Source organism: Vulpes vulpes, chromosome 7 (genome assembly GCF_048418805.1).
Source record: "Vulpes vulpes isolate BD-2025 chromosome 7, VulVul3, whole genome shotgun sequence".
NCBI classification, from domain to species: domain Eukaryota; kingdom Metazoa; phylum Chordata; class Mammalia; order Carnivora; family Canidae; genus Vulpes; species Vulpes vulpes.
This window is the reverse complement of record NC_132786.1, coordinates 98,960,388-98,987,500: the sequence shown is the minus strand read 5'-3', so window position 1 is coordinate 98,987,500 and position 27,113 is coordinate 98,960,388. Positions and strand designations below refer to the sequence as shown.

Genomic DNA, 27,113 nt, shown 5'->3' with positions numbered 1-27,113 from the left:
TCTACTTTCTAGTATGTATATTTTATGTAATGACTAGTAAATTTCAGTGAAAATTATTTCATCTAAGGTGGTTAAATGTGGTGTGGCAAAAATGTTAATAAGTTCTCTTAAAACAAGGTCGACCCACCATCTTTCATAAAACCCCCTCACCCCACACTTGTTTGTTCTTCTGGCTATTGTTTTTATCTGCTTCCATTACAATCATGGTTTCAACATTTTCCACTCACAATTTAAAATTGAAAAATTCTTCAATAGCCTTTTTCACTCTTAGTCTTTCCAAAATAAACTTCCTTGGACAGAAAAAAATCCTAATAAAGAATTTATTAATGGGCATCTTGGTCAGTGCTGAGAGAGAAACAGAGAGAGACACAGAGAGAGAAAAGCAGAAGGAAAGAAGACGTTTTCATTCATTTATTTATTTTAGGGATCTTTAAACAAATTCCTTTCCTAGTAGACTGTTTTTTCCTTTCTGTTTTTCCCTCTTATTAGGGAAATTGAATACATTCACATGTAGTGTGATTGCTTATAATATTGAATTATTTATTCTAACTTATTTTATAGTTTCACTTTATTTCCTCTCATTAATTTTTAACTTCTCTGATATCTCTTGGTTCAATCTTTACTGTCAAATTGTATTTTTCTCTTTATTTTTATTTTCTCTGTCTCTATATCAATGCACAAATTTAAAGTTGTATTTTTCTGTCTAAAAACTATCTAGAACTAGTCAGCTCTTCTGTTATGTGCTAAATGATATGAGTTTTAGAACACTACTTAAGTCTTCTTTACCTGCACCTCACCATCTCCCATGGTAAAATCACCTGGGATATTCATTCTAAACAGATGGTAATTTTTCCAATCAATACTTTTCAATCCAAATACAATGTTTTGTTTTCTTTTGTGTTTCTTTCTACTACATTTCTTTCTTATCCTATGGCTTTCTCGGTTTCTTTTCCTGAACAGTTTCTAGTGGTGCCTGTAGAGTGTCTCATGTCAGACGTTTCAGAGCCTGTGTTAGTTTCCCTTGCTGCTAGAACAAATTGCCACAAACATTGTGGCTTAAAACAACAGACATTTATTCTCTGGAAGTTCTGGGGGCCAGAAATCTAAAATAGGTCTGTGGGGCTAGATTCCTTTTGGAGGCCACAGGGGAGAATCCATTCCTAGCTCACAGAAGCTGCCTATATCTTCGGCCTCACAGATCTCCTCTCCCTTCAAAGCCAGCCGTATGACTCCTTCAGATCTTTTTCTCTGTGTCTCTTTATGCCTTCTTGGAACTTGTGTCTTTTGACCTTCTTGTCTTCCTTTTAAAGGACTCTTGTGATTATATTTAGGGCCTACCTGGACAATGCACAATAGTGTCATATTGAGCTTCTTAATTTAATCACATTTGCAAAGCCCCCTCCCCTTTTTTTTTCCATATAAAGTCAGCATTCATGGATTCTGGGGATTAGGACACACATCTCTTTGGAAAACCATAATTCAGCCCACCACAGTGCTTCTGTCCAAATGATCTTGTCTTTTTTATAATCTCTTGTGTGAATGAGAATTTGACTGGATGTCAAAAGTTCAAATGTACTTTTTTTCAGAATCTTGTATTTATATCTTGATAAATTCTTTTAGGCTGTTAGTACAAAAGGCAGAGTCATTCTAGTGAGGAACTGATTGTACTATTGCAGTGATTATGTTTGGTGCAGATATCTTTTTCTGTTTCCTCTAGTTAGAGTTGCAATCCATATTTGCATATATCCTGGAAATAATAGACTTTGCTACCCCTTGGCCAAGGGCTTAAACATGTGCTTCATAAGAAAGAAGGCCTAAGGACAGAGCAGAGCTATGCACCACCTCCCTTGCCTCCCCACATACCCATTTATGCGACAACCCTTGTTCCCTCTTCCTGTCTCTGCAACAAATGACATACTTTGTGTAACCAGAATTTCTTCCGAGGGCCTTATTCCTCTTTGAATTGCAGTTATTTTATTGTCTTGGACCTCAGCATTCTGATGGGTTCTTAAAGTTATCAATCTATTAGTTTTTCTGCTTTTGCGTATTGTTTAAGTGGGAATGGCATCTTTGTTCTTTCTGCATCTTAACTAAAGCAGAAGGCTCCATAGACCTTTCATGAAGAAAATCCATTCAAAATATAGAATGCTATTTCTATTATTCTCCCTTTCATCCTACAAAAAGTCACACCTTAGTTATCTATTGAATTTAATCTAAATTGGAATCAAATGAATTCCACTTGGAGGGCTAACTAGTTTCATTATATAGTTCCACTTCCTATCATTGGATCACTTCATTTATACAACTTTGTAGTAAAAGCAAAGGAAATAACTCTCCCTGGGTTTAAATAGCCCATCTTCTCAGAAATAAAATTATATTTTCTCATATAAAGTTGTATATCTAATTCAGATAATGTATACCTCCAGCCATGAATTTTACTTTTGTAAACAGATTTTTTTCACTTTTTTCATAATGTGGTATAAATGCTTAGCATCCTTAATAAAGTGATATTGAGCAAAAAAAAAGTATTTTGAAATATAACAAATTCCCTATATAATAGGATACACTTAACTGTAGACTGTAATTCAACTGATTATCTTATAATCATTCTCATTACAACAAAAATTAACAATGGCAGGGTCAAAGAGAGTAATTATACATGACTAGGTGTTCACCAATCACTTCTGGTTGGATTTGCTAGTATAACGCACTGTATTAGAACTGAAAAATCCTTTTGAAGAGCATTTCATTACGTTTTTAGAAATAAATTACCCTCGACACTAATAGGAGCCTTAAATTATGTGATTTGTGACCTTGATGAGTGACCTTGAGGCACTAAGCCTATTTGGACCTTCCCCCACATGCAAAACTGCAAGGACTGAATTAAGTCATCTTTTAAGATCCCATCCAGTGCTCTCACTTGGGATACAGATAGCCGGTGAAACTAAAAGATCATTTACTGCTTTTTTTGTGCTTCTTTTACACTTCTCTATAAACTGTGACAGCTGAATTTTAGCTAGCATCCCTTAAAGACTCTTTAAAAATTCTGTGCTTTTATATAGGGTGGATTACATGGGTAAGTTTTTTCTCAGATTACAAGTTTCCTCCAAGAAATGTGGATTTTGGATACCCTGACTATCAAGTAACTATCGAGATGTATTTACACTCCAGGCCTGATTGGGAGTAGAAACATATTGTTTGATTGCCCTCATAGTCTCTCTTTCCCCCTCCCAAGCCCTGAACTTCCTTTCCTTAGTGGACCATGGAAGGAAGCAATTTTATTACCACCTAGATGTTTTAACCAAGTGGCTGGGAAGGAGAACTCGGCTAAAACTCCAGAGGTCCCCTCAAGCTTGGCTGTGAATAAATAATGGCAATGTTTATAGATTTCAGAGGAGATCCAAGGAATACAAAACTACATTGCTTTCAAATTATTTCAGGAATGAGTTCTGGTTAAATGGACTTTCAGGGTGAGTAATGGGTTAGTCAGGCAAGCAAGAAGGACATGCTGAGGCTTTGATCTGAAGCCTGGAAGGATGGAGAGGTACACAACTGGTCCAAACTGGAATGGACTGAACACAGCCTTGGTAGATAGGAGACAGGATCAGTAAGTTAGGAAGAGTCCTGAAGGACTCTTAAAGACAAGTTCATCTAGACCAGGACACAAAGTGGGGGAAGGGTGACAAATGGTTACTCAGAAGTAGCTTGTTAAAACTTCTGAAAAGTAAAGCATGCAAATATTCAAGTTTTATAAATTTCTGAGTTTTTATCTTCTCATGGTTTTGAGGTATTAAAATTATCTTATTAGATCAATTTCTATGGTATGTTAACCCTTGACTGCATATGCTTTCTAAATATAATCCCAATTTCTTTTTTGCCTTTGAGAGTTATGTTACTTTTTACTATAAAAATATAATTTTATGTATTAATATTTATAAATATTTTCCATTTTGGTCTGTGACTTTGCTGTTATGTTTAGTAAATCTTTCCCACTCCTGTAAAATTACATAAATATTTTACTTTGTTGAATGTTACTATACTTATTTTTTTATACTCTTAAATATTCACCTGTTTCATTGACATTTTAGTGTATGACATTAGGGGAGGTTTATAAACTGTCCTAATTCCTTTGGATCTTACTCTTTTTTTGCATTAATTTGAAATATCATCTAATTATAAGAAAATTCTTATATATCCTTGTGTTCTCTTATCTGTCTTGCTGCATCATTGTCTGCTTTGTAATTATTTTGTTCTTTTTATAAGGAAAGTTTCCTGTTAAGGTAAACTTCCCTAATTCATTATTTCTCTATCAAATTTTGTTGGTCTTTCTCACAAGCATATTATTTATCTCAGGTAATTCTTAGAATAGTTTTATGTGTATACTTAAAAATATACATATGTGTGAAACACTTAGTTGAAACCATTTAAATTATTAGTTGACTTGAAACAGCACAATTTAAAAGAAAATCAAAAAGATAAACTTAACTGCATTCAAAGCTTTATTTGTTAGTCTGAAAGCCCTTAGTGGGCTTTTGTTTTTTTTATGGTTTGCTTCCAGCCAGATGTATGTATAAATGTGCATTCAAATATCCCTAAATGTTTCTAACCAAGTTAAATGATTTATCACTTTCCAATAACCAAAATATCTAATAGTGCATCATTGGTAGACTTTTTGATGCATCTGCTTTGCAAAGCAATTTTGTCACCAAAGTGCTTATTTACAAGAAATGACATGCCATTAATAGCTTCATTTCCTTGAGTTCTTCCAATGTATCTACAAGGACCATATTTCTGGGGGAACAAAGATGTCACCATTTTACTTGACATAGTTTGAGAGGTACAAAGAATGTCTCTAAAGAACACCTCCCTTTCAGCCTTATCTTTTTGTTTACATGAGATTCACTCCCTGTAGTAAAGCCCACTGATTTCTAATTGCTTAAAAGTCAATTCTGAATGAATGTATCACACTACTTCTCTCCTTAAGAAAGTAGAAAGGGATGAGAAGACAGTGAAAGAAAATAGGCGGAATAAAACTCTAAATTTATTTACTTCATAATTTGCCTGGCATAAAACTGACTCAGGTTTTGCTTAAGTCCCACAATTACCTATATCAACCTTGCAAAGAACAAATTTTCACTAAAGTTAGCATTTTTATTTCTTACTATTCTAGAATGAGGTATTTTTCTTTCCGGCTTTTGATGGGAATATAAAATTTTCAAGCTTCCCTGGAGCAAGTGTCATGAGTGAGCTATAAGCTAAAAACTAGCGGTTTTCTTATCTTTGAATATGGAATAATTTTTATTCTTTTCCCTTTCAGTTTCTTCTTTGTGGCATATGTGGAATATTGTGCGCCAAAAAAAAATCTGGACTTGTCGTAAGTTTCTGCCTTGTTTATATTTTGCATTGAAGCATTTGAAATGTAGGAACGCGAAAATGGAAATGATGACAAGCCAACTTTCACATAGAGAATGTTACTCATTGAGGATGAAAAGAGGACCGACAAATAAATACTGGCTTTTTCATTTAAAAAACAATCAAGATTATTAGAGACCATGGCAAAAGAAAAAGAAAGAAAAGCTTTGATACACTCAAATGCATGAATATGCAACTCATAATGACTGCTGTGGTTGACAATCTCCACTTTTCCAGTTTAAAGACGCCCAGACATTCACATGAATCCTTCAGTAAGCTAAAAAAGACATGGCTTGAGTTCATGGGAAATTTAACTGTTTAAATGTGGAACTTGGCCTATGGATTACTGGCTTTGACTGTGAAGTCAATTTTGCAATGCAGCAAAACAGCTGTGTTGTTATAGTTACAGTTAATTCCCAATGATTTTTTATTTAATTTTATTTTATTACTGTGAATGCAAACGTAAGTGTTTTCAGATGTTTTACAGTACTATCATGGGTTTCCAGGGTATGGAACATGCTCCCTGTTACCTCTGATAATGGCTGGAGTAGAACTGCCGTATGCTGAAGGGTAGATTCTCCACTTCCCTCTGTGACATTTTTTTGAGAGTTCAAAAGAAGGAAAAAACATTATTTTGTTGTGTGTAAAAGGAAAGATCATAGACCTTTATAAGTTGACAAAATTAATACTACACTTGGACCCTAGAAAGTGGTCTTTGAGTCTAAAAAGAGCTTTCCAGGGGGAGGCCAGTTATCTGAGGAGGGCAGGGATGGGAGAATTATTTCTGTTTAACTACTTTTTTCTGAAATTATATCTTTTTTTGTGAGAATACCTATTGTGACAAAAAAATGAAGCACCCATTGCTTTAGACATGTGAGATGTATTTTTTTAAACTTACATAAAAGGAAACCATTAGATACAAATTTCTGGAGGCTTGTAATTTGCATCTATGAATCTTCCATCACTTTTTATACATGGCCTTCATTCTCTCTCTACTTTTATTTTACCAGAGTCTTTATGGCTGTATAATAACAATTTCTTGGCACTTAGAAGAAAGAAAGACAAAGAGAGAGAGAGAGAGAGAAGAAAAGAGAAGTCAAAGATAGAAAAAATGAGGGAGGTAGAAGAAAATAGGGAGGGAGAGAGAGGAGAAAGGGAATCAGTGAGGGGGAAAGGAAGAGAGGGGAGATGTCTTCATCTATCTGGGCTGTTATAACAAAGTACCATAGACTGGGTGACTTACAAACAACAGAAATTTATTACTCACAGTGATAGAGGGTGGGCCCAGATTAGTGTAATTGGGTTCTGGTAAGGTTCTCCTCCAGGTTGCAAATGTTTGATTGTGTCTTCATGTGGCAAAGGGGAATGAGAACTCTCTAGAATCTTTCAAAAAGGCACTGACCCCATTTATGAGGACTCTACCTTCCTGACCTAATTACCTTCAATATCCCACCTGCAAATATTATGCCAACACCTGCCTCACTCAGGGCCTAACAGATGCTAGGTGCTCAATAAATGCTTGTTAAACTCAACTGTCTACAGCAAATAGTTCCTGATAATGTAAAATTAAATGCTAAATTGAGTTTTACAGCTGTTTTCCCTATGGAATTATGCCAAAGGAGACAATCAAATCCAGGAAGGCTTTCTGAAGAAGTTAGGACTCCCTTTGGGCCTTCTGTCTAGGAGTCCATGAAAGAAGCAAAATCATTTCCAGGAAATGGAAAATATCATTGAGATGGGAATGAACAAGCTGTAGGATTGGCAAAGAGAGAGAACTGGAGTGGAGACCATGTTCAGGAGAAAAATGGAAATAGGTGTAGATAATTAAATTAGTATCACACTATAAAATATAAGGAAAGCCCCCACGGGAATTTATACTAAATGCAAATACAAAATAAAATCATTAAAGCTTTTGTAATATTCAGTTAAATTTATAATATTTAGGTAGAATTAAACACTCACGGTCTCTTAACAGAGATCCAAATCAAACCAATAATTGGATCAAAAGCAAAGGCACATCCTGTGTTTCCCCAAACCAACCATTCTGTATTTTTGTAATGTCTATTGTGTATTCTTCACTGTGGTGCTACAGAGTAACAAAAAAATGTAATAGAATGGGCCAGCTCACAAGGAATCCCTAAATTCTCCTTTGGGGAACTAGATACACAAACTCCTAGGTATGAAAAAGAGAAGTAACCAGATTCCCCAAGCTCACTTAGCTAGAGAAATATAAAGATCGGAAGTTTGGTGGAACTCGTGATAGTTCAATGAGAAGACATGTGATAGGAGCATTAACATAGTGAAACTGGATTTGGAGTCAGAAAATCTGGATTCAGTCCCTCAACTTGAGTGTTTACCTGCTCACTGTTCATTGTCCAAAATGTATATTATAACTTCTCTCTGAGGTTTGCTGGTTGGGTTAATTGAGCTATGTGTTCAAGCTCCTAGTGTAGTAAGCGCATGATAGCTAGTGAGTAAATATTATTGAAATCTGAATCTACCTTGAAGATAAATATTGCTTATTTTAGGATTTTTGAAAGATCTATCCCTGGCCTTCATACAGTCAATTATTAATTCTGAAACACTGTGGTCAGCTCTCTCACCATTGAGTCAGATTGCACAGAAACACAGAAAGGATAGCTCCTGTCCTCCAGGAAGCACCCAAAGCCCCTTCTCTTTAATACAGCTCTGCCATCCTAGAGGTGCCACAGGACAGCGCACTGTGTTCTGGTCAGCTTTGCTTCCTCAATTTTGACATTCCCTTTCTTTTTCTTATCAGATGATCCTTTTTTCTGCCTGCTGCATCTGTGGACTCATTGGGGGCATCCTGAATTTTCAGTTTCTTCGGGCAGTGACAAAGAAGACCTCTTCTCTCTACCCTCTGCATCTCGCCTCCATGTCCCTTGCATGCATTGGGATCGGTGGTTGCACCCTGTCTTCCTGGCTCACTTGTCGACTAGCCAGCTACGAACAGAGGAGGATGTTCTCAGAAAGGGAGCATTCGCTGCACCACTCTCATGAAATGGCTGAAAAAGTGAGTTTTATACCTTTTTCACTCACTGCTAGCATGTGATGAAGACTGCAGTCAAATCATGGTCAATCAACTTGCAGCTCTAGGAGAGAACTTGAGGAATTGAGTTTTATAAAAGTTGGGCCCTATTGGGCTAAGAATAGAATTCTTTATTATTTTTTTCTCTGCTATTTTGGGTACACCTATTTTCAACAATTTCATAGCTCTCTAGCTATACAAAAACACCATTCCTAAAATAGCATTTCATAAAATATTGAATACCTTATAAATATGGATTTTTATGTACTGTGCTGAGGAAAAACATATAAACTAAATACTCTCTCAACTCAATAATGCCAGTTTTAGAAATCTGATGAATTCTCCTTTCTAGCTCACCTCTTGTGCTTGTAAGTAGATGCATTTGATTATGTAAATTAGATTTGGAAGCATAAAAGGACCTTTTAATAAGACAGCAAAAAGCCTGCACTAACAGTGCAGATAGTACAATCCACATAAGGCTTCATTAAATTCTCATCTAAACTTCATGCATATTTGGGTAGCTTTGCCTATATTTTAAATAGTATTCTTGCATAATTGTTTCATGAAACTCATTCAAACAGGGAGTAACATTTATTGCTTGGAGGACAAATGATATAGTGAGCTGTGTTTCTATTACATTTTGTCCGTATTTCTTAATTCAGTTCCTGTTACTGGATCTATGAAGGAAAAGATAAAACATCTGTAAAATAAACCAGCTAAGATAATGACCACACGATATTTCACTTGATACCATGAAAATAAAACTGCATAACCACAGGATAGAAGACAGAGTAGCATGAGTTACAACTGCATATTTCTTTATAATGTTCTTTTGAAGCAAAAATATTTATTCTATAGTTTTATGTTTCCATTTTGTATGCAATCAATACATTCAAATAAAGAGAATAGATATTCTTAAATTGTTCCATGAAAAAAATCAATGTGAAACAGATGTACACATGTTCTTCAAAAAAAGTTTTATAGCACAATTAGCAGGACTGGTAATTTAAAGAAATGGGTTGTTAAAAATAGATTACCATTACATATTTGGATAGTGACTCTTTTGTGCTCTATTTTTATACTACTGTGATTTAGTTTTTTGTGTATATGTTTGTGCAATATTTATTATATGATTGTTATATTTATATTAGAGATTGAGGGCTATTGAAATTACCGACTTGCCCAGCTGCCCGGTGGTGCCCCCGACACCAGAGTTACCTACAAGGTACGCTGATTTCTAGGGAGTTACCATGTTGTAATGTCACTGCAGGAAGCAATGCCTCTTGTAGGAAGCCATGATGTCAGCAGATCAGTCTGGACTGATGCTGTGATGTTTGTTGTTCCTCAAAGTAGCACTTTCATGAGAACTGCTTTTGAGGACCAACATAAACCTACATGGCAGAGTCTTGCAGCTTGAAAGTTGGTTGAGTATTTAAAATATTCAACCTCCTATAAACATCCAAACACATTTCTGTTTGGATGATTCATGACTCCTTTATTTTCTGCTATATCATGATTCTGACTCAATACCATCATTCACAGACCAGAGTTTTGTTTTTAAGAATAGGTGTGTCTGATAAAGACAGACTGTATCTTCCTCGTGCCAAAATTGCATGAGCAGACAACATTAAGTTTGACACTAATACAGTAAAAATGCTTTATGAAAGCCATCTTTTTATAATATTATCTTATGTGATAAATTTCAAATTTATTTATTATATTTTGGATTGCTAAAAATCTTCACCACTCTCACTTTGGCTATACAATATAATTGAAAATGTAGAAAGTCACACTGATACTATGGCCCAATGGCAGAAAGTATACCCACTTGCAAATAGTCACATTTGGTCCTGTGTAAATTTAGAGAATATTCTTTATGTAAATTGGACATGCCTATTTGCAAATAAACTGAAAATACTAATACATTTAAAATCTAATTTTTGTGTTTTCTCCTATGATTTTGCTGTGTCCATAGTAGTGTGAATTTAGCTAAGAAAATGCTTTTCTTTGTAAGATTTTTAAAAACTGGATTTTTTTTCTTAATTCTATAATAAAATATTATACATTAATGTTTATGGTTTTTAAGCTAATTTTTGATGCAAATTTATTTTAGGAGAAGAACAAGCACGTAAGAATCTTACTTCTATAAATTCACTAGAAAATTGTTTTTGTACTAGTATGAAGAATAGAAAAGCTATATGAATAATTTTGTTAAAAATCATTTTTGAAGAATTGTTTCTATTTATCTTGCCACCCACAGTGAGTTCTTGAATGAAACCTCAAATCAGGTTTCTTACCTATAAACTTAACCTCAGCCTGACAACCCTACTATGTTTCTACACTTTTGCCATGTGCACATCTAGCAGAGCCAGTCACTGAGCCATTGCTGGGCCATAGAAACAGGCAGCTGGTGGCAAAGGACCTTCGCCTTCTGTCAGAGTTTTTACACTAAAGGAGTTTGAGTTTCTAGGCTTTTTCTTGTCATTCCTTGGCATCTTACTGGGGAGATATAATGGATACTCAGGTGTGAGATAACTCCCTAGGGCCTAGAAGGGGCAAGCTCTGCCTGGAAAGACAGATCTTGATGTGAAAGGAGAACAAGTCTCCAGTGCAAATAGTCTCCTTTCTCAGAATTTCCTTGGAAGAATCTCCACAACTTTCAAAAAACAATAATGTTTTCAAAAACAAAGCTCAGTGACCAGGCCAATTTTTACCTTCCAGTCCCTCATGGATCCTCCTTCTAAGGAAATTTCCAAACCAGTCAAAACAAGGAACAAGCATCTTTATTCTATTTTATCTCCTATATTGAATTTTCAAAGAGAATATAGTCAAAATAAGACATGGATACCTTTTCATTTTTCAAATAAATATTTGGAAGAATTTCTAAAGTTTACAAAAGCAAACATTCCTAATTCTCCCAAACAGAAATCAAATATAAACTGATAGGCTTGAGATAAATGAGCAATAATTTTGATTTGAATTTTCTTTACCACACTTTTGCAAAAAGGCTTGTTCAAGGATGAAAGATTTTTAGATATTTTTGCCTAAATATTATTTATAATATGGTGTACTGACCATTATAAATGTGAATGGGCTTCACATCTTATTACCCTTTAATGTTTAGGGAGGAATTTAACGTTCAATAAAATATATGAATTCAAAACATCTAAATTTTTCATAAATTAACATTTTCTAAAATTGCAAATGAAACTTTTATCAGTTCATCCTTTCTAAGTTTTCATTTGATTTCCATATAGTTTTCCTTATTAATATCCTAGTAATTGATCCCTTAAGAAACATATTAAGAGCTTTTATTTGTTTGGTTGGGTTTTTTTACTGTATGAGTGATACTGTCATGAAAGCCAATCTTTCCCACCCTGATTTATTTGTAATCCACTGTTACATGTAAGCAGTGATCGCCTGTGGGCCTATTTCAGTTCTTTGCAAAAAGGCCACACATTTTTCTGTAGAATGAGGTAACTCCCAGAATATGTTGGCACTTTGTTGATATGCTCAGCAGAGAAGCCAATGCAAGGGGGGGAAATGTAGGCATTTAACCATCTTCTTCTTTCTAGGTGAGGTCTTTCCAAAATAAAGTTGAGAAATAAAAGGGGAGACTCAGGGGACTAGGCACAGATTGAACTATTTTTATGTGTAGAAGACTTTGGTCTAACAGACTGTCATTTCAGCATTTTCATGTGCTCCAAGATGCCATGAAATTTCATTTTCTCAAATGCAACAACAGTATCAATCCTCGTCCTTCCCCAAAACTCAGCAAGTTTTTCAGTAGCTTGAAGTTTATGTTTTGCAAACCCATTAACCAAGTCAATATCTTACTCTGGAAGTAAATGTTAACTAATTCATCTTATTTTCCTAACAGGAAATGACAGACAACATGAGCAATGGAGGACCACAACTGATATTTAATGGAAGAGTATAATCAATATTTTAAAGAACCGTACTTTTTTTTTTTTTTAGGATTTTCATGAGGAAAGGAAATACCAAAGGACTAGGGGATAAAATTAAAACAGTTCTTGCATTTGCTATTATCTCTTGTGAGCACCCAATATAAACATTCTCCCTCAGTTTTGCCTCACTTATTTCTTCAGCTTTTTATATTGGGTGAGAACTTTCCTGAAATGTTCTGGTGCAGTAATTTGAACAGACTTTCCAGATTATTCTAAAGACTTTTCAGGAAAAAAAAAGGAATAAACAGAAAGTCTCATATTCTATAAACACAGTATTTCACTAGCATGAGTATTAGATTTGTAATGACATATTTCATATAAATAATCAAAAGTGCGAATATCAAGAATAACAATAACTTATCAATGTCTTTGTTTTTAAAGACAATGGCTTCAAGAATACCACAATTCAAGACCTCAGTAATGCCTTGTTGTAAAAACATAATTATTTCCAATTTGTGAATGAACTATATTTCATAATTTATTTGTAAATGACAAAAACCCTGACATATAAAAAAGAATTTTTTTTTAGAGAGACAATACTAATCTGTATCATATTTTTGCATTTTTGCACAAGGGTGAAAAGTTATAAATGAATATCACTTAAGGAAAATAAATATGTTTTGATTATACCGTGCAGATTGATCTGCATGTTTATGAATGAGCCTAAGAATAAAATATGTGTGTATGTGTGTATATAGACTGTAAATATAGAAAATATATACAGCATATATTTATAGCATTCATGAATGTAAATAGGTAGTTGAAAAGAAATTGTAATGCTTTTGGGGTATTACTAAAATTCTATTCCCAAAGAGTTGGGAAAGCATTTTTTCCAAGGCTTTTCTATCCCCACAAAATCACGTTTGATTTCTACTAAATTTGTTCATTTTTATTCTTTTTATTATATATGCTGTGTGTAAATATCATTGTGACTGATATTTATGGAATTGAGTGATCTGAATAGTGTAGTATAAAGGTAGATTACTTATTTGACTATTTTACTATTATGGTATTTATGTAATAACAATGATTAATACTGATTTATAAGCATAACTTTAAATCACATGCTTACACATTTACAAAAATTGACATAATGACTTGTGATTATTCATGATACTTACATTTCAAACACTTTACAACCCAATTAAATTATATAAAAGGACAAATGATGTATGTCCCAAAGTTAAAGTTACAATTCATTTTGCTAGAATTTAATTTAAATTTAAAAATTTTAATTTACATGAAATAATACAAAAAGACCACTTTTAAGAATAAATATATATACCCAAAGAATCTAAAAGAGTTTTTTTTTTGTAGAAGGAAATACAAAACATAGGCTTACATTTATATAGCTAGATTCAATCCTTCTCTTCCATAATGAAATGTTAAAATAGCAATTCATGACATTATGAATAGGCAAGAAAATAGCATGGTCTTTAAAAATATTTATGAGAACACAACCTCCGGTAACAGATAAAGAAATCTAATATTTTAAAATATGTAATTCTCACTGTATTGTATGCTTTTATTTTTCCCTAAGGCTTATCTATTTTTGAGTCATTTTTATGAGTTACTTATTGAACGACAGGTAGATTCAACCTTTAATATTCAGGAGGAGAACATGTTATAATTTAGAAACAAAATGTGGGTTTTAATTTTGATAACAAAATAATAATTCTAGTTAACAGAAATCTGAAGTTCTTCTAGTTTTAAAGCAACATGATCATCACCTACCCTATTTAAGTCAACTCATAAAAAAATTCTAGCCATATATAGTCAAAAGAAATAGCTGGACTATGGTTGTTTGGTGTAGCATTTGAAGTCTCCTAACTCATATGAAAAACTTCATTATCCAGATTACAGAAGTTGCCCATAAATGCAACCTCAAATAGTGAATCAGAATTATCACAGTTCTTTTGATGCCACAGACATAATCTTTATCACTGAAAATCTAAACTATACAATGCAGACATTTTGTATATATATATGACTCTACTGAGTTTATGCAAGGATGTAGTTTTGTACTGAAGGGATAACCACTGACTCTAATTTTAGGTGGTGTTTCTTTGTAGACATATTTGTATAATACAGAGTTCTAGTACATCAGTAATATGTTTCAATGCCTTTTGAAATAATTTATGAAATCACCCATCAAAGGACAAAAGTAGGCATATCACTGCTTTGATATAGAGTTAAGAAGAGATGCAACCATTACAATTATCCAAATAGTCTACAGTGTATATAACGGTATAGATATGTCTTTAAATGTAGTTATTTTAACCCAATATTTTCAGGGCTCAGTTATTTAGAGGGATTTATTTAGGATGTATAGTGATTCTTTCTGAGATTAGTAGGGGAAGTTGGAAGACATTGTTCAAGTACTTGAAAATTTATTTTTCACAATAAATCAAACTATGAATTAGAATATTTTAAGTGACTACTTTACACTTTTAGTATGAGCCTACCTTTGGGGGAAAGTAAATTAGGAAAACATATGTGAAACTACTGTGGTGGTGTGCTGTAAAGACTAGCTACACAAAGGTAAAGTTATAATAAGCATAAAAGAATAAAAGTGGACTCTGCTTTGAAATTTTTAAACATATATGTATATGTGTGTGCACACACAAACACATATACAATTGTTTAGAAGTGGAACATGGTATGATGACTCTATTGATATGTCTATATAATAAAATGGTGTGCTTTGAAACTACATATGTTGTGACCTCTCTTTTCATCATGATAGAAAAAAATAATTTCTCCTGCTATGTTCTGAGATTGGCAGGGGACAGGATGCTGTGAGTGAAGAGACAGAGAGAGTGCCAGCTAGAGGATATGGAATTCAGAAAGGGTTTTGTCTGAGATAGAAGAGATTAAAGTGTGTTCAAATGTAGAGAGGGAGTGGTTGATGATGCAGGACAAAATGAATGTGAGAAAGTGAGGTCCCTTGGAGGCAGGCGTTCATAAGATACACTTTATAGGAGACGGATTTAGCGATAGGACTGAAGTTGTGGGAGATCTCACAGATGAAACCACAATATTCAGAGAACTCTGCTGTCCTTATATTTGTCAAATAATTGTTACTGGCATTTGGGGTGGACAGTAATTCATTGTGCAGACTGTCCTATGCATCTTAGGCCATTAAGCATCTTTGATCTCCCATGTACTAAATGTCAGGAAGATACTGCAGGCATAGCAAACAGAAGTGTCCTAACAAATTTTCACCTATCTTTTTGGCAGGTAAGTATTGATTCCTAACCTAGAACCACTGAGAATAACCCTTGAACACAATCCAGACTGGCCAATATTAATGTTTTTTACAAATGTAGACTTGAATTGCTCAGGGTCATAAACTCACTGTTCTAAGATCTACCTATATTATCTGATACAGTAGCCACTAACCTAACCACGTGTGGTTAAGCATATATATATAAATTAATCAAAAAAATATTAAATATTCAGTTTCTCAGTTGAACTGAGCTAGCCACATTCCAAGTGCTGAATAGCCACATATGGACAACATCACCTCAGAACATCCTATCAGACAATGCTAGTCAAAACCACAGAGAGGAAAACTGTCCTCAACCCTCAGTCAACCAATTATCATTATAATAAAATATGTGAAAAAAATTAGTAAACTCTCCATGGAATTTAAAGTTGATGGACCAGTTAAATCCATGGACTAGGAAAAACTAGCAAAAATGCAGTGTAGGCCAAATCCATAATAAAGTCGAAAAGTTGCTAGAGGTTTCATGTTTAAAAAATTCTGTTCACGGAAACATTCCACTAAATAACTAAATATTTTATGTTTGACAGGTAAAATGAGATGTTGTGTAACTTCTATTTTTGAAGAAATTTACTCAGCCTATTACCATGCATCAATGAAAAACTCTGCATTTCTTATGCTTGGGAAGGTGAGAACAATATGCGGCCCTCCACTTTTTTCACTGACTTGAGCTCAAGCGTGGCATGTTTAGAAACTGTATGTCCAAGGCTACATTTTCAAAGATTATTTAGCAAACATGTTTCAGAAATTTAGATTGAGCATCTTTAGTACCATTTGGTTAGAACACAGTTTCCAAATAAAGTTTTAGAACTTGGCATCACTTCACTCTTGTCTTCCTTAAATCATTTTTTTTCTGGAAACTTATGTAATATTTCTTACTCAAAGTGTGTGACAGCCAAGAAATTCAATTATTCTAAAACCATAAATCACAGGTTGTGAGTTACTCAGAGAAGAGGAAACCAATTCAGAAATTGCTTGAAATGTGGGTGCCTCATAAAATTACACTAAAGTTTTTTGGTTCTTGTTGGTTTTGTTTTTTTACTCCTATTAGCAGGAAAAATATTTACTGAATACAAAAGCCTTTTATTAGGAATGTATTTCCCAAGAAATATATTGTAAAAAGTCAAACTCTAGATCTAAACAAATTGATTCAATATTTTAATAGTTCAATATTGTATGCATTTAACTAGTTATAGGCACACAGCTTTCATTTACCTGGAAATCTTTAAGAACTAGGTTCCATCTTTAAACTTTCCTTCACATCAAGTAGGGACTATTGATTTTTGAAGTTTTTCTTCATTAACACCCTAAGACTCTACTCTCTTAGCCACATAATACATTGCAAGCCCTATTCCAAAAGCCAAAGTGTATTGTGTTACTGGAAATTGCCAGAGACACTCTAGAATTTGGCTGAAGCTTCACAGAAAATCCTAAAATCTTGTCACATTTTCAGCAAGTGTTCTATTAACCTCAAGGAATCAGGACTCATGACTGTTCCTTGTTATTAATCAGGCTATTTGTCCTCACCTACTCATTAAGACAGAAATGTCATTTCACAGCATCCTGATGGAGGGCTGGAAGATACCCCTTGGGCTCTTTAAGACCATTGCTCAGGAAAGAAAAGCTACAGTTTCCTTCATTGGGGGTTGCAGGAAGGGATCTACCACCCCTCACTGTTCCTCATTGTAAGTCAGACAGGAAAGAGGTAACACTCAGTCTTATATAAATGTACTCTAAGGACCCTGTGCTTAGATGTCCACTCCATTCATTAATATCTAAAATGCCTTTTGATATCTGGACTTCTGGGTCTTTTCTATCTTTTAATTATACTAATACTTCTGCATCAATATCTGAGAAAAAAGAATTTTAAAATTTTAATTTGATTTAAAAGGGCCCTAGGTCTTCTAAAATAAAACAAATTGCTGGAAAAAAGACTGTCTCCAAGTCACAAGAGAATAAGTAGTATTTTTTTTTTTTTTTTTTTGAGAATAAGTAGTATTAATATTAGCCTGTTGCCATCTATCAGCAAAAAGGATGGCAGTGCAGCAGTTGAAAAACATCAAGCGTTATTATAATGTGCATTGTCTATAAATGTAAATATTCCTCTATCATATTAATATAATTTATTTAATATGAAATGTGGATAATGTGGTAAGACATTATTAATATTTCATCTGAAAAGTAAGGTCATTTCTTGCTGTACCCATGAATCATAGAGCCATTCAACCAAATCTTGCAATTTATACACCCGTAAGTTTATAAAACCACAACTCTATCATATAGGAACCACTGCTCTTTATTTGTTCAGCTTCTTTTGATTTCAGATCCAAATTTCTGGTTCTGTGGTGGTGCTTTGATTTCCGTTTCTGGTTCCTGCACTCCAACCTGAGACATTATCTCTGTAGTTGCCAAGTTTTGACCACTACAGCTACTCACTTCACTCTAGGCACTCGGGTTTGTTTAACAGGACTCCCTACCCCTGAGCCAGCTGGTGAAGTCCAGCCTTGGTCACCAAGCCAGTGGCAGGTAGTGACAAAAGCAGCCTCAACACAAATGTTAGTCACAAGCAAACAGGCATGTGCTCCAAATGGAACTAGGAATGCAAAAAAAGGATCCCAGATAACTAAAGAGAAAACAGGAGCTCTCCATAACTTGAATGTAAAAAGGTTGGAAAATCTATACGAGGTCTTTGGAAACAGGCAGGGAGCTTTAACTAAGAAACTGAGGCAAGATTATATTCCCCCTGGGTTTCATCAGGGGATTAGATCAGTAAGCTATAGAAAAAAAATGAATTTTGTCATGACAAAATTTTGCCTTTATTATCAGATATGTTCATTTCTTGTAGTAGTTGTCTTTTTCTTCTTTTAAATCTCTAGCTTAACTTACTTATCTGTGCCAAGATCATTAGAGGAAGAGGTTTTATTCAAGGGAGCTAACCCTGTATGTGTCACACTAAAGTCGATATATGCATGACAGCAGGGATCACAAGAAACGTCAAGAGAAAGTGAGATACAAGGGATGCTTTCATTAGTCATTGATCCTTCTCGACTAGGAATACTCCTCTCAGTGTGAATCTTGGAGTTCTGGATTTTTATTTTATTGACAAATTGTGGCTTTTATGTAGTATCTTCCCTTATAAAATTCTGTTTGCTGTTGCATTCTTTCACAACTGGGAAAGTCCCCTTTGCCACTGGATAAAGATGAATCCATTATTGTAATAATTTCCAAAGCATAGAGATATTAAGAGCACCCTGTGACCATAAGAGGGAGTCTAGCATATGATTCATTAATAAGCAAGTATTTAATGACTTGAGAGTAAATTGTGTATCAAAATGTACTGTGTCTAAATTTCATTTTTATCTACTTTCCAACCTCAAACTTCCCATATCACATTCTTTGGAATGTATTTAGTGTCAAGGATCTGTGAATTCACACCCACGCAAACTCTGCAGCCAGCAGGTGGTTGATTCAACTACAATTTTAGGGTAATAGTCAAAGAAAAAAGGAAGTCGTTTCCTATTTTTGTTCTGCAGTGAGCTAAAGGCAGATGGAAGTAAAGGGGAATGTCAATAGGTATTCTTGCAAGCACCATGGTTGATTTTACTGGCTAGATTCCTTGGATTAAAAAACCTTTCAAAAGATGTTGAAACTCTGCTGCAGTAAAGTCTAGTTGGGAAGGAACTAGGGCCTTAAAAGAAATACTAACTCTAGTTTTCATAAAAGGACAGTAAATTATATAAAGATGACATCACAGCTTCAGAAAGTAGCCCCACCCCATCTTATACCTCCTTTATTCCTTCCTAACCAAGACTTTCAAGATTACATAGGTACTCACACATACAAACTATTTTATTGTTTTTTTTCTTTAAAAAAAAAGTTTAATTCCAATATAGTTAACATGCAGTGTTGTATTATTTTCAGGTATATAAAATAGTGACTCAATTCCATACATCAAATTCCAAACATGGAATTTTGGAATTTCACACAATTCCATACATCACATATATTATCCAGTGTTCACCAGGAAAAGTGCACTCCTCAACTCCCAACATTTATTTCTCCCATCTCCCCACCCACTTACCATCTGGTAACCATCAGTTTGTTCTCTATAGTTAAGAGTCTGTTTCTTGTTTTCTCTTTCTCTCTCTCACCTTCTCCCTCTCTCTTTCTCCCTTGCTCATTTGTTTTGTTTCTTAAATTCCACATATGAGTGAAATCATATGGTATTTGTCTTTCTCTGATTGACTTATTTCACTAATTATGCTACTGGATATTTACCCCCAAAATACAAAAATACTAATTCAAAGGGATACATGCACCCTTATGTTTATAGCAATATTATTTACAGTAGTCAAATTATGGAAGTAACTCAAGTGTATGTGAATAAAAAAAAAATAAGTTGTGGTAAATATATATAATGGGATATATATGGTAGATAAATATATATGTATTTATCCACCATATTATTCAGCTGTACAAAAGCAGATAAATATATGTATTTATTCTACCATATTATTCAGCTATAAAAAAGGATGAAATATTGCCATTTGTAACAACATGGATGGAGCTAGAGAGTATTATGTTCATTTTACTATTTAAAACAATCCTAATTTTAACTAGAATCTTTCATCCAAAGGGTATGTAGTTGCCTTCCTGCTAATAATTGATACCTAGATAGATACTTGTAACCCCAGGTAAGTGGAGCTGAAAATTAGTATGATTTTATGAAAGTCTACATTTTAAAGTTCAGGTTTAAACTACCCATGTATATATTTATTGAATTCTAACACAAAAATTCTAGGTAATAATCAAAGCATCTATACTACGGCCAAGAGATAAAATCCAAGCATAAACATCAGGGTGTTTGCACATTATTGCATCTGATTACCACAAAAGTGAGAAAGACACAATTCCATTGTTAGAGAGAGTAAGAATACAATGATTACTTATGGGTTTTTTTGCTCTTTTATTTCCCTCAAAAGTACCTAATGTGATTTACAAATAATCCATTTACTAACACTGTAAAAACTATTCATACATTAACAAGAAGAAAGTTTGCCTCTAGACTGAAGTTGAGTAAACACTGCCTCTTCATGGGAATCAGTAGTTTATGTGTTCTTTAGAAATTCTGAATTTAAAAAAAAATTCTGAATTAGTACAAAAATTACTAAAAAAAATTAGGTAGGAAGGTAATTGAGGCAAAGAAGTATTTAGGATAAAATTATCACAGTGATAAACAATTTTTGCATACTTTCTCTTATTTACAAATGAAAATGTGGCCCGGGTGAATTTGTTGTTAATTTAAGTGGTTATACCCCTTATTTCAGTAACGGAATTGCAGGACAATTTAACTATGCCTGAGAAAGAATGGAATATGCCCATGTGTTAATACAAATAAGAGTAACACCCTTTTAATAGGAAACTATTTAGCTTCCTAAAGATTGTTCTATACTCCTTGGAAATAATCATATTTTGATGTAATTTTAATTTGTTGGTTAAATTCCAACATATAATTTACCATAATATTATCCCTTTTAGTAAATCTAGAAGGGTACATAAACTGAAATTTTTCATTCAGTTTAAGAAATGTGTGGAAATTAAGTAATGGCATTTTACCTCTCTGAGTCTATGTAAATTGTGTGCTATTTTATGTTCCTTATTTTGCAAACTTTACTGTGTGTGAACACTAAATCATATGAAAGAAATAATCAACTACATTGTTAATTATTACTGCATTTATGTCAATTATACCTAAATAAAAAATGATCAGTTCAGAATCTCCATCCCGTATTTCAAGTTTCTTTTAAGGTCCTGGTTCTCAAACTTCCCAGGTATTATAATCACTTGGAGGGCTTGGTAAACAGATTGCTGAGTGCCACCTCCAGAGTTCTAATTCAGTAAACCTAGGGTGGGGCCTGAGATTTGCATTTCTAACCACATTTCAGGTGATGCTGAAGACACCCAGGGACCTGACTTTAAGGACTACTGTAACCAAACCCATATCTCCCTTCCCGATGGATACACAGTAAAGCCAATCACTGAAACACCAGGTATGTAGCAAGGAAAGGGTTTTATTTGAGAGGCAGCCAAACCAGGAGACACAGAACTTAAATCCACTTCCCTGAAGGGGGAGAGAACAAATTTTTTTATAATCATGGGGGTTGAGATTCCATACCTATTGATGAAAAGGGCAGTAAATCTGATGACTATTCATGAAGAAAGATGGAGAATGTGCATTGAGCAAACATATGTAACAAACATTCCTGGGGTGGAGACTTAACACTAGCAAGGCAAAATTTAGCCCCTCATGTCAGGAAGTTATCTTAGGACAAGGAGAAGAGACTAGGGGCATGCTTCGAGAGCCAGTATAAAAATGGATGGGGTCTTGGGTTACTTATCTCGGGTAAGGAATGCAGGATCTTGTTTTTTCATAGGCTGGAGCCATATCAGTTGACCTTGAGCCCAGGTTTCTGCAGAGACAGAATTCTGCTTATTTGGAGAAAACAGTTCTCTGAAAAACAAGCTTTCAACTGTTAGTTTCAACTTCATTAAATACATGGCGCAGAGTTTCACTACGAATAAAACACAGCCTTATTAAAAGCAGTTGTGCCTTAACTTACAAACAGATGCATTTGAATGACTTCATTTCCATGTATTTTCAGCAACAGCTATAGTTTGCAAAATGTAAAATCTAGTATATTCAATAAAATATGTCTACTATTGTTTTTCCTCAATGTAAGCACAGTGTACATTTGTTAGTTCAGCAATCTCATAAGTAGGTAGAAAGAACGTTCAGAGTTAAAAATTGATGCCAAGTCCATTTTTGAAGGATTATAGGTTAAAAACCAACCATTCATATGGAAGTGCCTTGATTCTTGCCATTCCTGCAGTACTTTAGGCTAAAGCAAAACTTAGAAATTGAAAGCTCACAGTTGCCATCTGCTGACACATTTGTGAATCACATGCAGTCAGCGTCAACCAATAGCTGATTGATACATTAGTATCTTGTTCAGACTTTTGTTTTCTTCATTTTCAAAACCCATTAGGCAAATTTTATACATGTGTTTCCCGCCTCCCCCCCAAAAAACTATTCCCAAATTAAACATATTCCCAAATTAAACATATTTATTTCAAACGATTAGTTTGTACTGAAGACATTTTATTTTTTTATATTTTTTAAAGATTTTATTTATTTATTGATGAGAGACAGAGAAGGCAGAGAGAGAAACAGGCTCCATGCAGGAAGCCTGATGCGGGACCCGATCCTGGGACCCCAGGGTCATGTCCCGGGCTGAAGACAGAGCTAAACTGCTGAGCCACCTGGGCTGCCCTGTACTGAAGACATTTTAATCCTTCCTACTGACAAAAGAAATTGCAGGGGCACGTGAGTAGCTCAGATTCTGGATTTCAGTTCAGGTCATGACATCAAGCTCCATGATGGGCTTTTAACTCAGTATGGAGTCTGCTTGAGATTTTCTCTCTCTCTCTCCCCCTCTGTCCCTCTCCCCACTTACCTGTTCTCTGAAATAAATAAATAATTTTTTAAAAAAACATCAAGATTGCAAGTTCGTATCTCAGTAAACATAGTTCTTATCTAGAGCAAATTTTATCAAAATATTTTAAGAAGGTAGTATATTGAAATCTTTCATTGTTTTAAGTTGAATCAAATGTTTGTGTATATAAATTGCTTATAAGGGTAGTACATCGAAAGAGGAGCTAAAATTAATCATGCTAATAACACCAAAACCAAAAGTTCATTCCCAGAGATGAGGCCAAGTTATTCTCCAGTTTTTATTCATACTCTTACAAGAATTTTCCTCTTAGGTCCAGGGCCCTGCCTTGCTCTTCATTCAAGGCAGTTATAACCTCCTGCTCCCTACTTCAGCTTTACAGCCTTCATCAGGCTGAACCAAGAATATTCCAATCGATGTGTTCATCATGGACTCCAAAAAGGACATATTATTTAACATTTACTATGGGCCAGTCACTGTGCTTAGTATGACACTACCATTATCTCATTTACTCCACAGAGCTTCTCCATATCATTATACTTCTACCATACAGATTAGGAAGTTGAAGTCTAAAAAGACTAGCCAAATTACAGAGCCAAAAGTGACACCCATATCACCAGATGCTAGCACCTGGCTTCTACCAGCCATGCCATACTGTGAAATACTTTCTGCAAGACTCCGAGCCCTCACACTTTGGCCTAAACTGGTAATTCTTTGACACCTTTCCAAGCCTGTTAGAAAGGACTAGTACTTACCAGTTTTTCTGATTCTTGCTTTCCCATTTGCTTTTAGGCAAAGGCTAATTAAAATAAGCACTCATTTTCTTAACTCTTAAAATTTCTTCCTTTATAATCTTTGGCCACGTGTATAGGAAAAGTGAGGATTTTTAGTGATCCAAAGCATGAGCTATGGAATGAGTCACGCCTGGGTTAAATTCCTTGATTAGCAGCTGTGTATCCTTGGAAAGCTCATTGATTTGCTCATTCAAGAAATATGCGCTAGGCACTAACTAGGTTTCCAGCTTTTTACAATACAGATAGGATTGTTACCTTCATGGGGCCAACATTTTAAAATCTTCCCTATATTATAGTTTTCCCATTTGTAAAAATATATAATAATTGTAGTAAGTATATAAAGATTCTGTGTTGGTGATTTGTATAAAGCACTTATCGCAGTGCCTGGCAGTTTTGCCATAAAGTTTAGGTATGATGATCATGATCGTGGTGGTGGTTGTGATGTTGATGAAATCACTCATTCCAACAATTTGAAACAAATAATGCATAAAGGTGATGAAACTTTTCTTGTCAAGACTATTATTACTCTATTGTTGGGGGGTGGGGAACGTTTAGGGATTTCCAGTGCACATTTGGTATAGGACAGAAGTAGCAGATCCTTTCTTAGGCAAAGGACAAAGTACTTGAGATCATAAGCATTTCATGCCTTGGATTGCGCTATGTTCTAGAGTCTAGGCAAGAGATTTTGTTTTCTCTCACACCCTCTCTCGCTCAGAAACATGCACAGCTGCCAGGAAAGCAAACCTACTCTAGCCTGCTGGAGGATGAGACACATGGAGCCACCCACACCTGACTACAGATGCTTGAGTGAGTCCAGCTGAGCCCAGTCCAAATTTGTATTCACAGAATTAGGAACTGGATTAATGATTGTTATTAAAGCCACCAAATTTGAGAATGGTTTGTTATGCAGCAAAAGCCAATTAATGCAATGATATTTTTACTTGCACTGCCCTTTATATAAAACTATTTTATGGAAATCTTTATACATAGTTCAAACTTGCTAATTCCATTTCTTCAGTAAAGTCTACTCTAATAATTTCACATTTTTTTCTTTAAAAAGTAAGAACTTGCCTAGTAATGTTACACAGTTAGTAACTGGCAGAGCCAGGATTCAGACTCAAATAATGTAACTTTAGCACTCAGGCTCCTCACCTTGCACTATATTAAACTGAAAAATTGAGGATATCTTATAACAACCAAAACATCAACAATAGGAATCCTTTCCTTCATTAAGTTTCTACTTTCTAAAACTATAAAAACAATGCACATTCATTACAGTATATGAAAATTCACACAATTTTAGAAAGCCATTAACTCACTCTCAAGAGATAACTAATATTAACACATGGTATTTATACATCCAGATTCTTTTCTAACCGTATAAATGTGCATATTTTCCATAAAAATCAGAGCATATGACACAAATTACTTTGTGATTTATTTCGGCAAACTACCAATTATTGCACATTTATATTGCTCCAGGGATTTAATGATTGTGAGGAACAGAAACATAATATTGTGTGTGTGTGTGTGTGTGTGCACGTACGCATGTTGGAGAGGAAAAGGTCAATGGTAAGAAAAGGATACAGAGAGTTTCAGGGACACTTTTCTCTCTTTTTTCGTAGGATCAGTGGACATGCAGACTAAGTCACGTCCAAACTTCTCTCTTCTCCTTGTAGAAAAGAGGTTTTCTTAGCACATGCTTTACTTTGACTTGACAGGGTTTTTTTGTGGGACAGCGATCACCAATGCCTGACTTCCTGTGCCACTTTGATCAAATTTTAGGCAAAAAGAAAATGGTATGGTTCAATTACAGGCCCTTGATCAAGTAAACTTTGTGAATTTGTGTGCAGTGGGAGATAGGTGGGAGGAATCTCACTGTACTTCTTTTCTTCTTCTTCTCTGGGTAATAGATGAAACAGGTTCATTTGGTAAACTAACTCCATAACAGTGAACATTTACATGTAGGCTAAATCACCTTTTCACGCTTCCAAATCATGCAGATCGTGGGTAGCAGCTAACAATCAAGCCAGAACTTTAAAAAACTAAAAAAGTAGAAAACAATTTTCAAAATCAAACAAGCAAATCTCCTATGAGCACACAAAGGGTCATAAAACTATCCCATATTTAAAATTTGTGAAAAATAATTTCTGGTGTAGTTGATTTCAAATAAGTTCATTGTGACTAAATTGTCTTGATGTCCAGCTTGTTTTGACTAAATTGCTCTGGACAAATTGTTTTCATTCAATTCACCTGCAGACCATCTACATGCACCTTGACTGCAGGAAGAAGTTTTGATTAAGTGGTCTGGAGACGCTGTTAAAGCATAAGATTTTAAAGCTCTTCAGGTGATTTTGATATTTAGCCAAAGCTGAGAACACTAAACAAAGGGGTCCTGCATAGGACTGTTGCAGGACTTTGCAATCAAATCCGGGTAAAGGCTGTTACATTTCCTACTCATGGGCTCACATTTATCACTGGGCTTTGGGAGCAGTTTCATCCCATTATCATCTTACGCTGAATTTGAAATCAAAGACTACTAGAGAAAATGTTTTTCACTTATCTTATTTGAACTTTCTTCCCATTGAGCAGGGTAGGTACGTTATTATAACAGGCAGAAAACAAGTTGAGAGAGGCTTAGAGACTTTTTTTGCAATACCTTGGGGAGGTGGAGGTGTGTTAGAAGTTACCTCACTAACTGCTATGCATTTCTCTTGGCATTTATGCAGTGTAATCCTGTTGTATATTTATGTTTAGATTCTATTTCCCCATTAGACTTTGAGCTTTTTATAGCCTGTTATTTCATTCATTCATTCATTCATTCAATTCCCATGCATTGGCTGTTTTGTTTTGAGTCATAAGGGGTTGCAGTGGTGAAAAAGACAGTTATCCTGGTCCCTGCCTTAGTGAGCTTGGAGTCTAAGAAGGAACAGGGAGACAAATAGGCAAATGATATAAAATTAACATAAAAACAAGGGCTTGATGGTGGTAATTCACCAAAATCGGGGAGACTAATCCCCCATCTTGGATTAGATGGGGGCACGGATGTGGAGGGGGGTGGTGGTAAACTGCAAAAGAAGAGAATGCCAAATC

At 34.7% G+C, this 27,113-nt stretch overlaps 1 protein-coding gene across 6 annotated transcripts in view; it reads left to right on the top strand.

Annotated features, from left to right (window-relative positions):
• TMEM196 (transmembrane protein 196) overlaps nt 1-15,142 on the top strand; it is a 51,806-nt gene extending 36,664 nt beyond the window's left edge. For 3 of the 6 annotated variants that reach the window (XM_025993168.2, XM_025993167.2, XM_072764505.1), the window contains exons 2-5: nt 5,318-5,374; nt 8,192-8,446; nt 9,613-9,686; nt 12,342-15,142. In XM_025993168.2, the coding sequence (XP_025848953.1) occupies nt 5,318-5,374; nt 8,192-8,446; nt 9,613-9,686; nt 12,342-12,348 (393 nt within the window). In that variant the 3' untranslated portion in view covers nt 12,349-15,142. The remainder of the gene's footprint in view (nt 1-5,317; nt 5,375-8,191; nt 8,447-9,612; nt 9,687-12,341) is intronic. The other 3 variants (XM_025993169.2, XM_072764506.1, XM_025993171.2) reach the window with 1 other exon arrangement.
• The last annotated feature ends 11,971 nt before the right edge of the window (nt 15,143-27,113 follow it).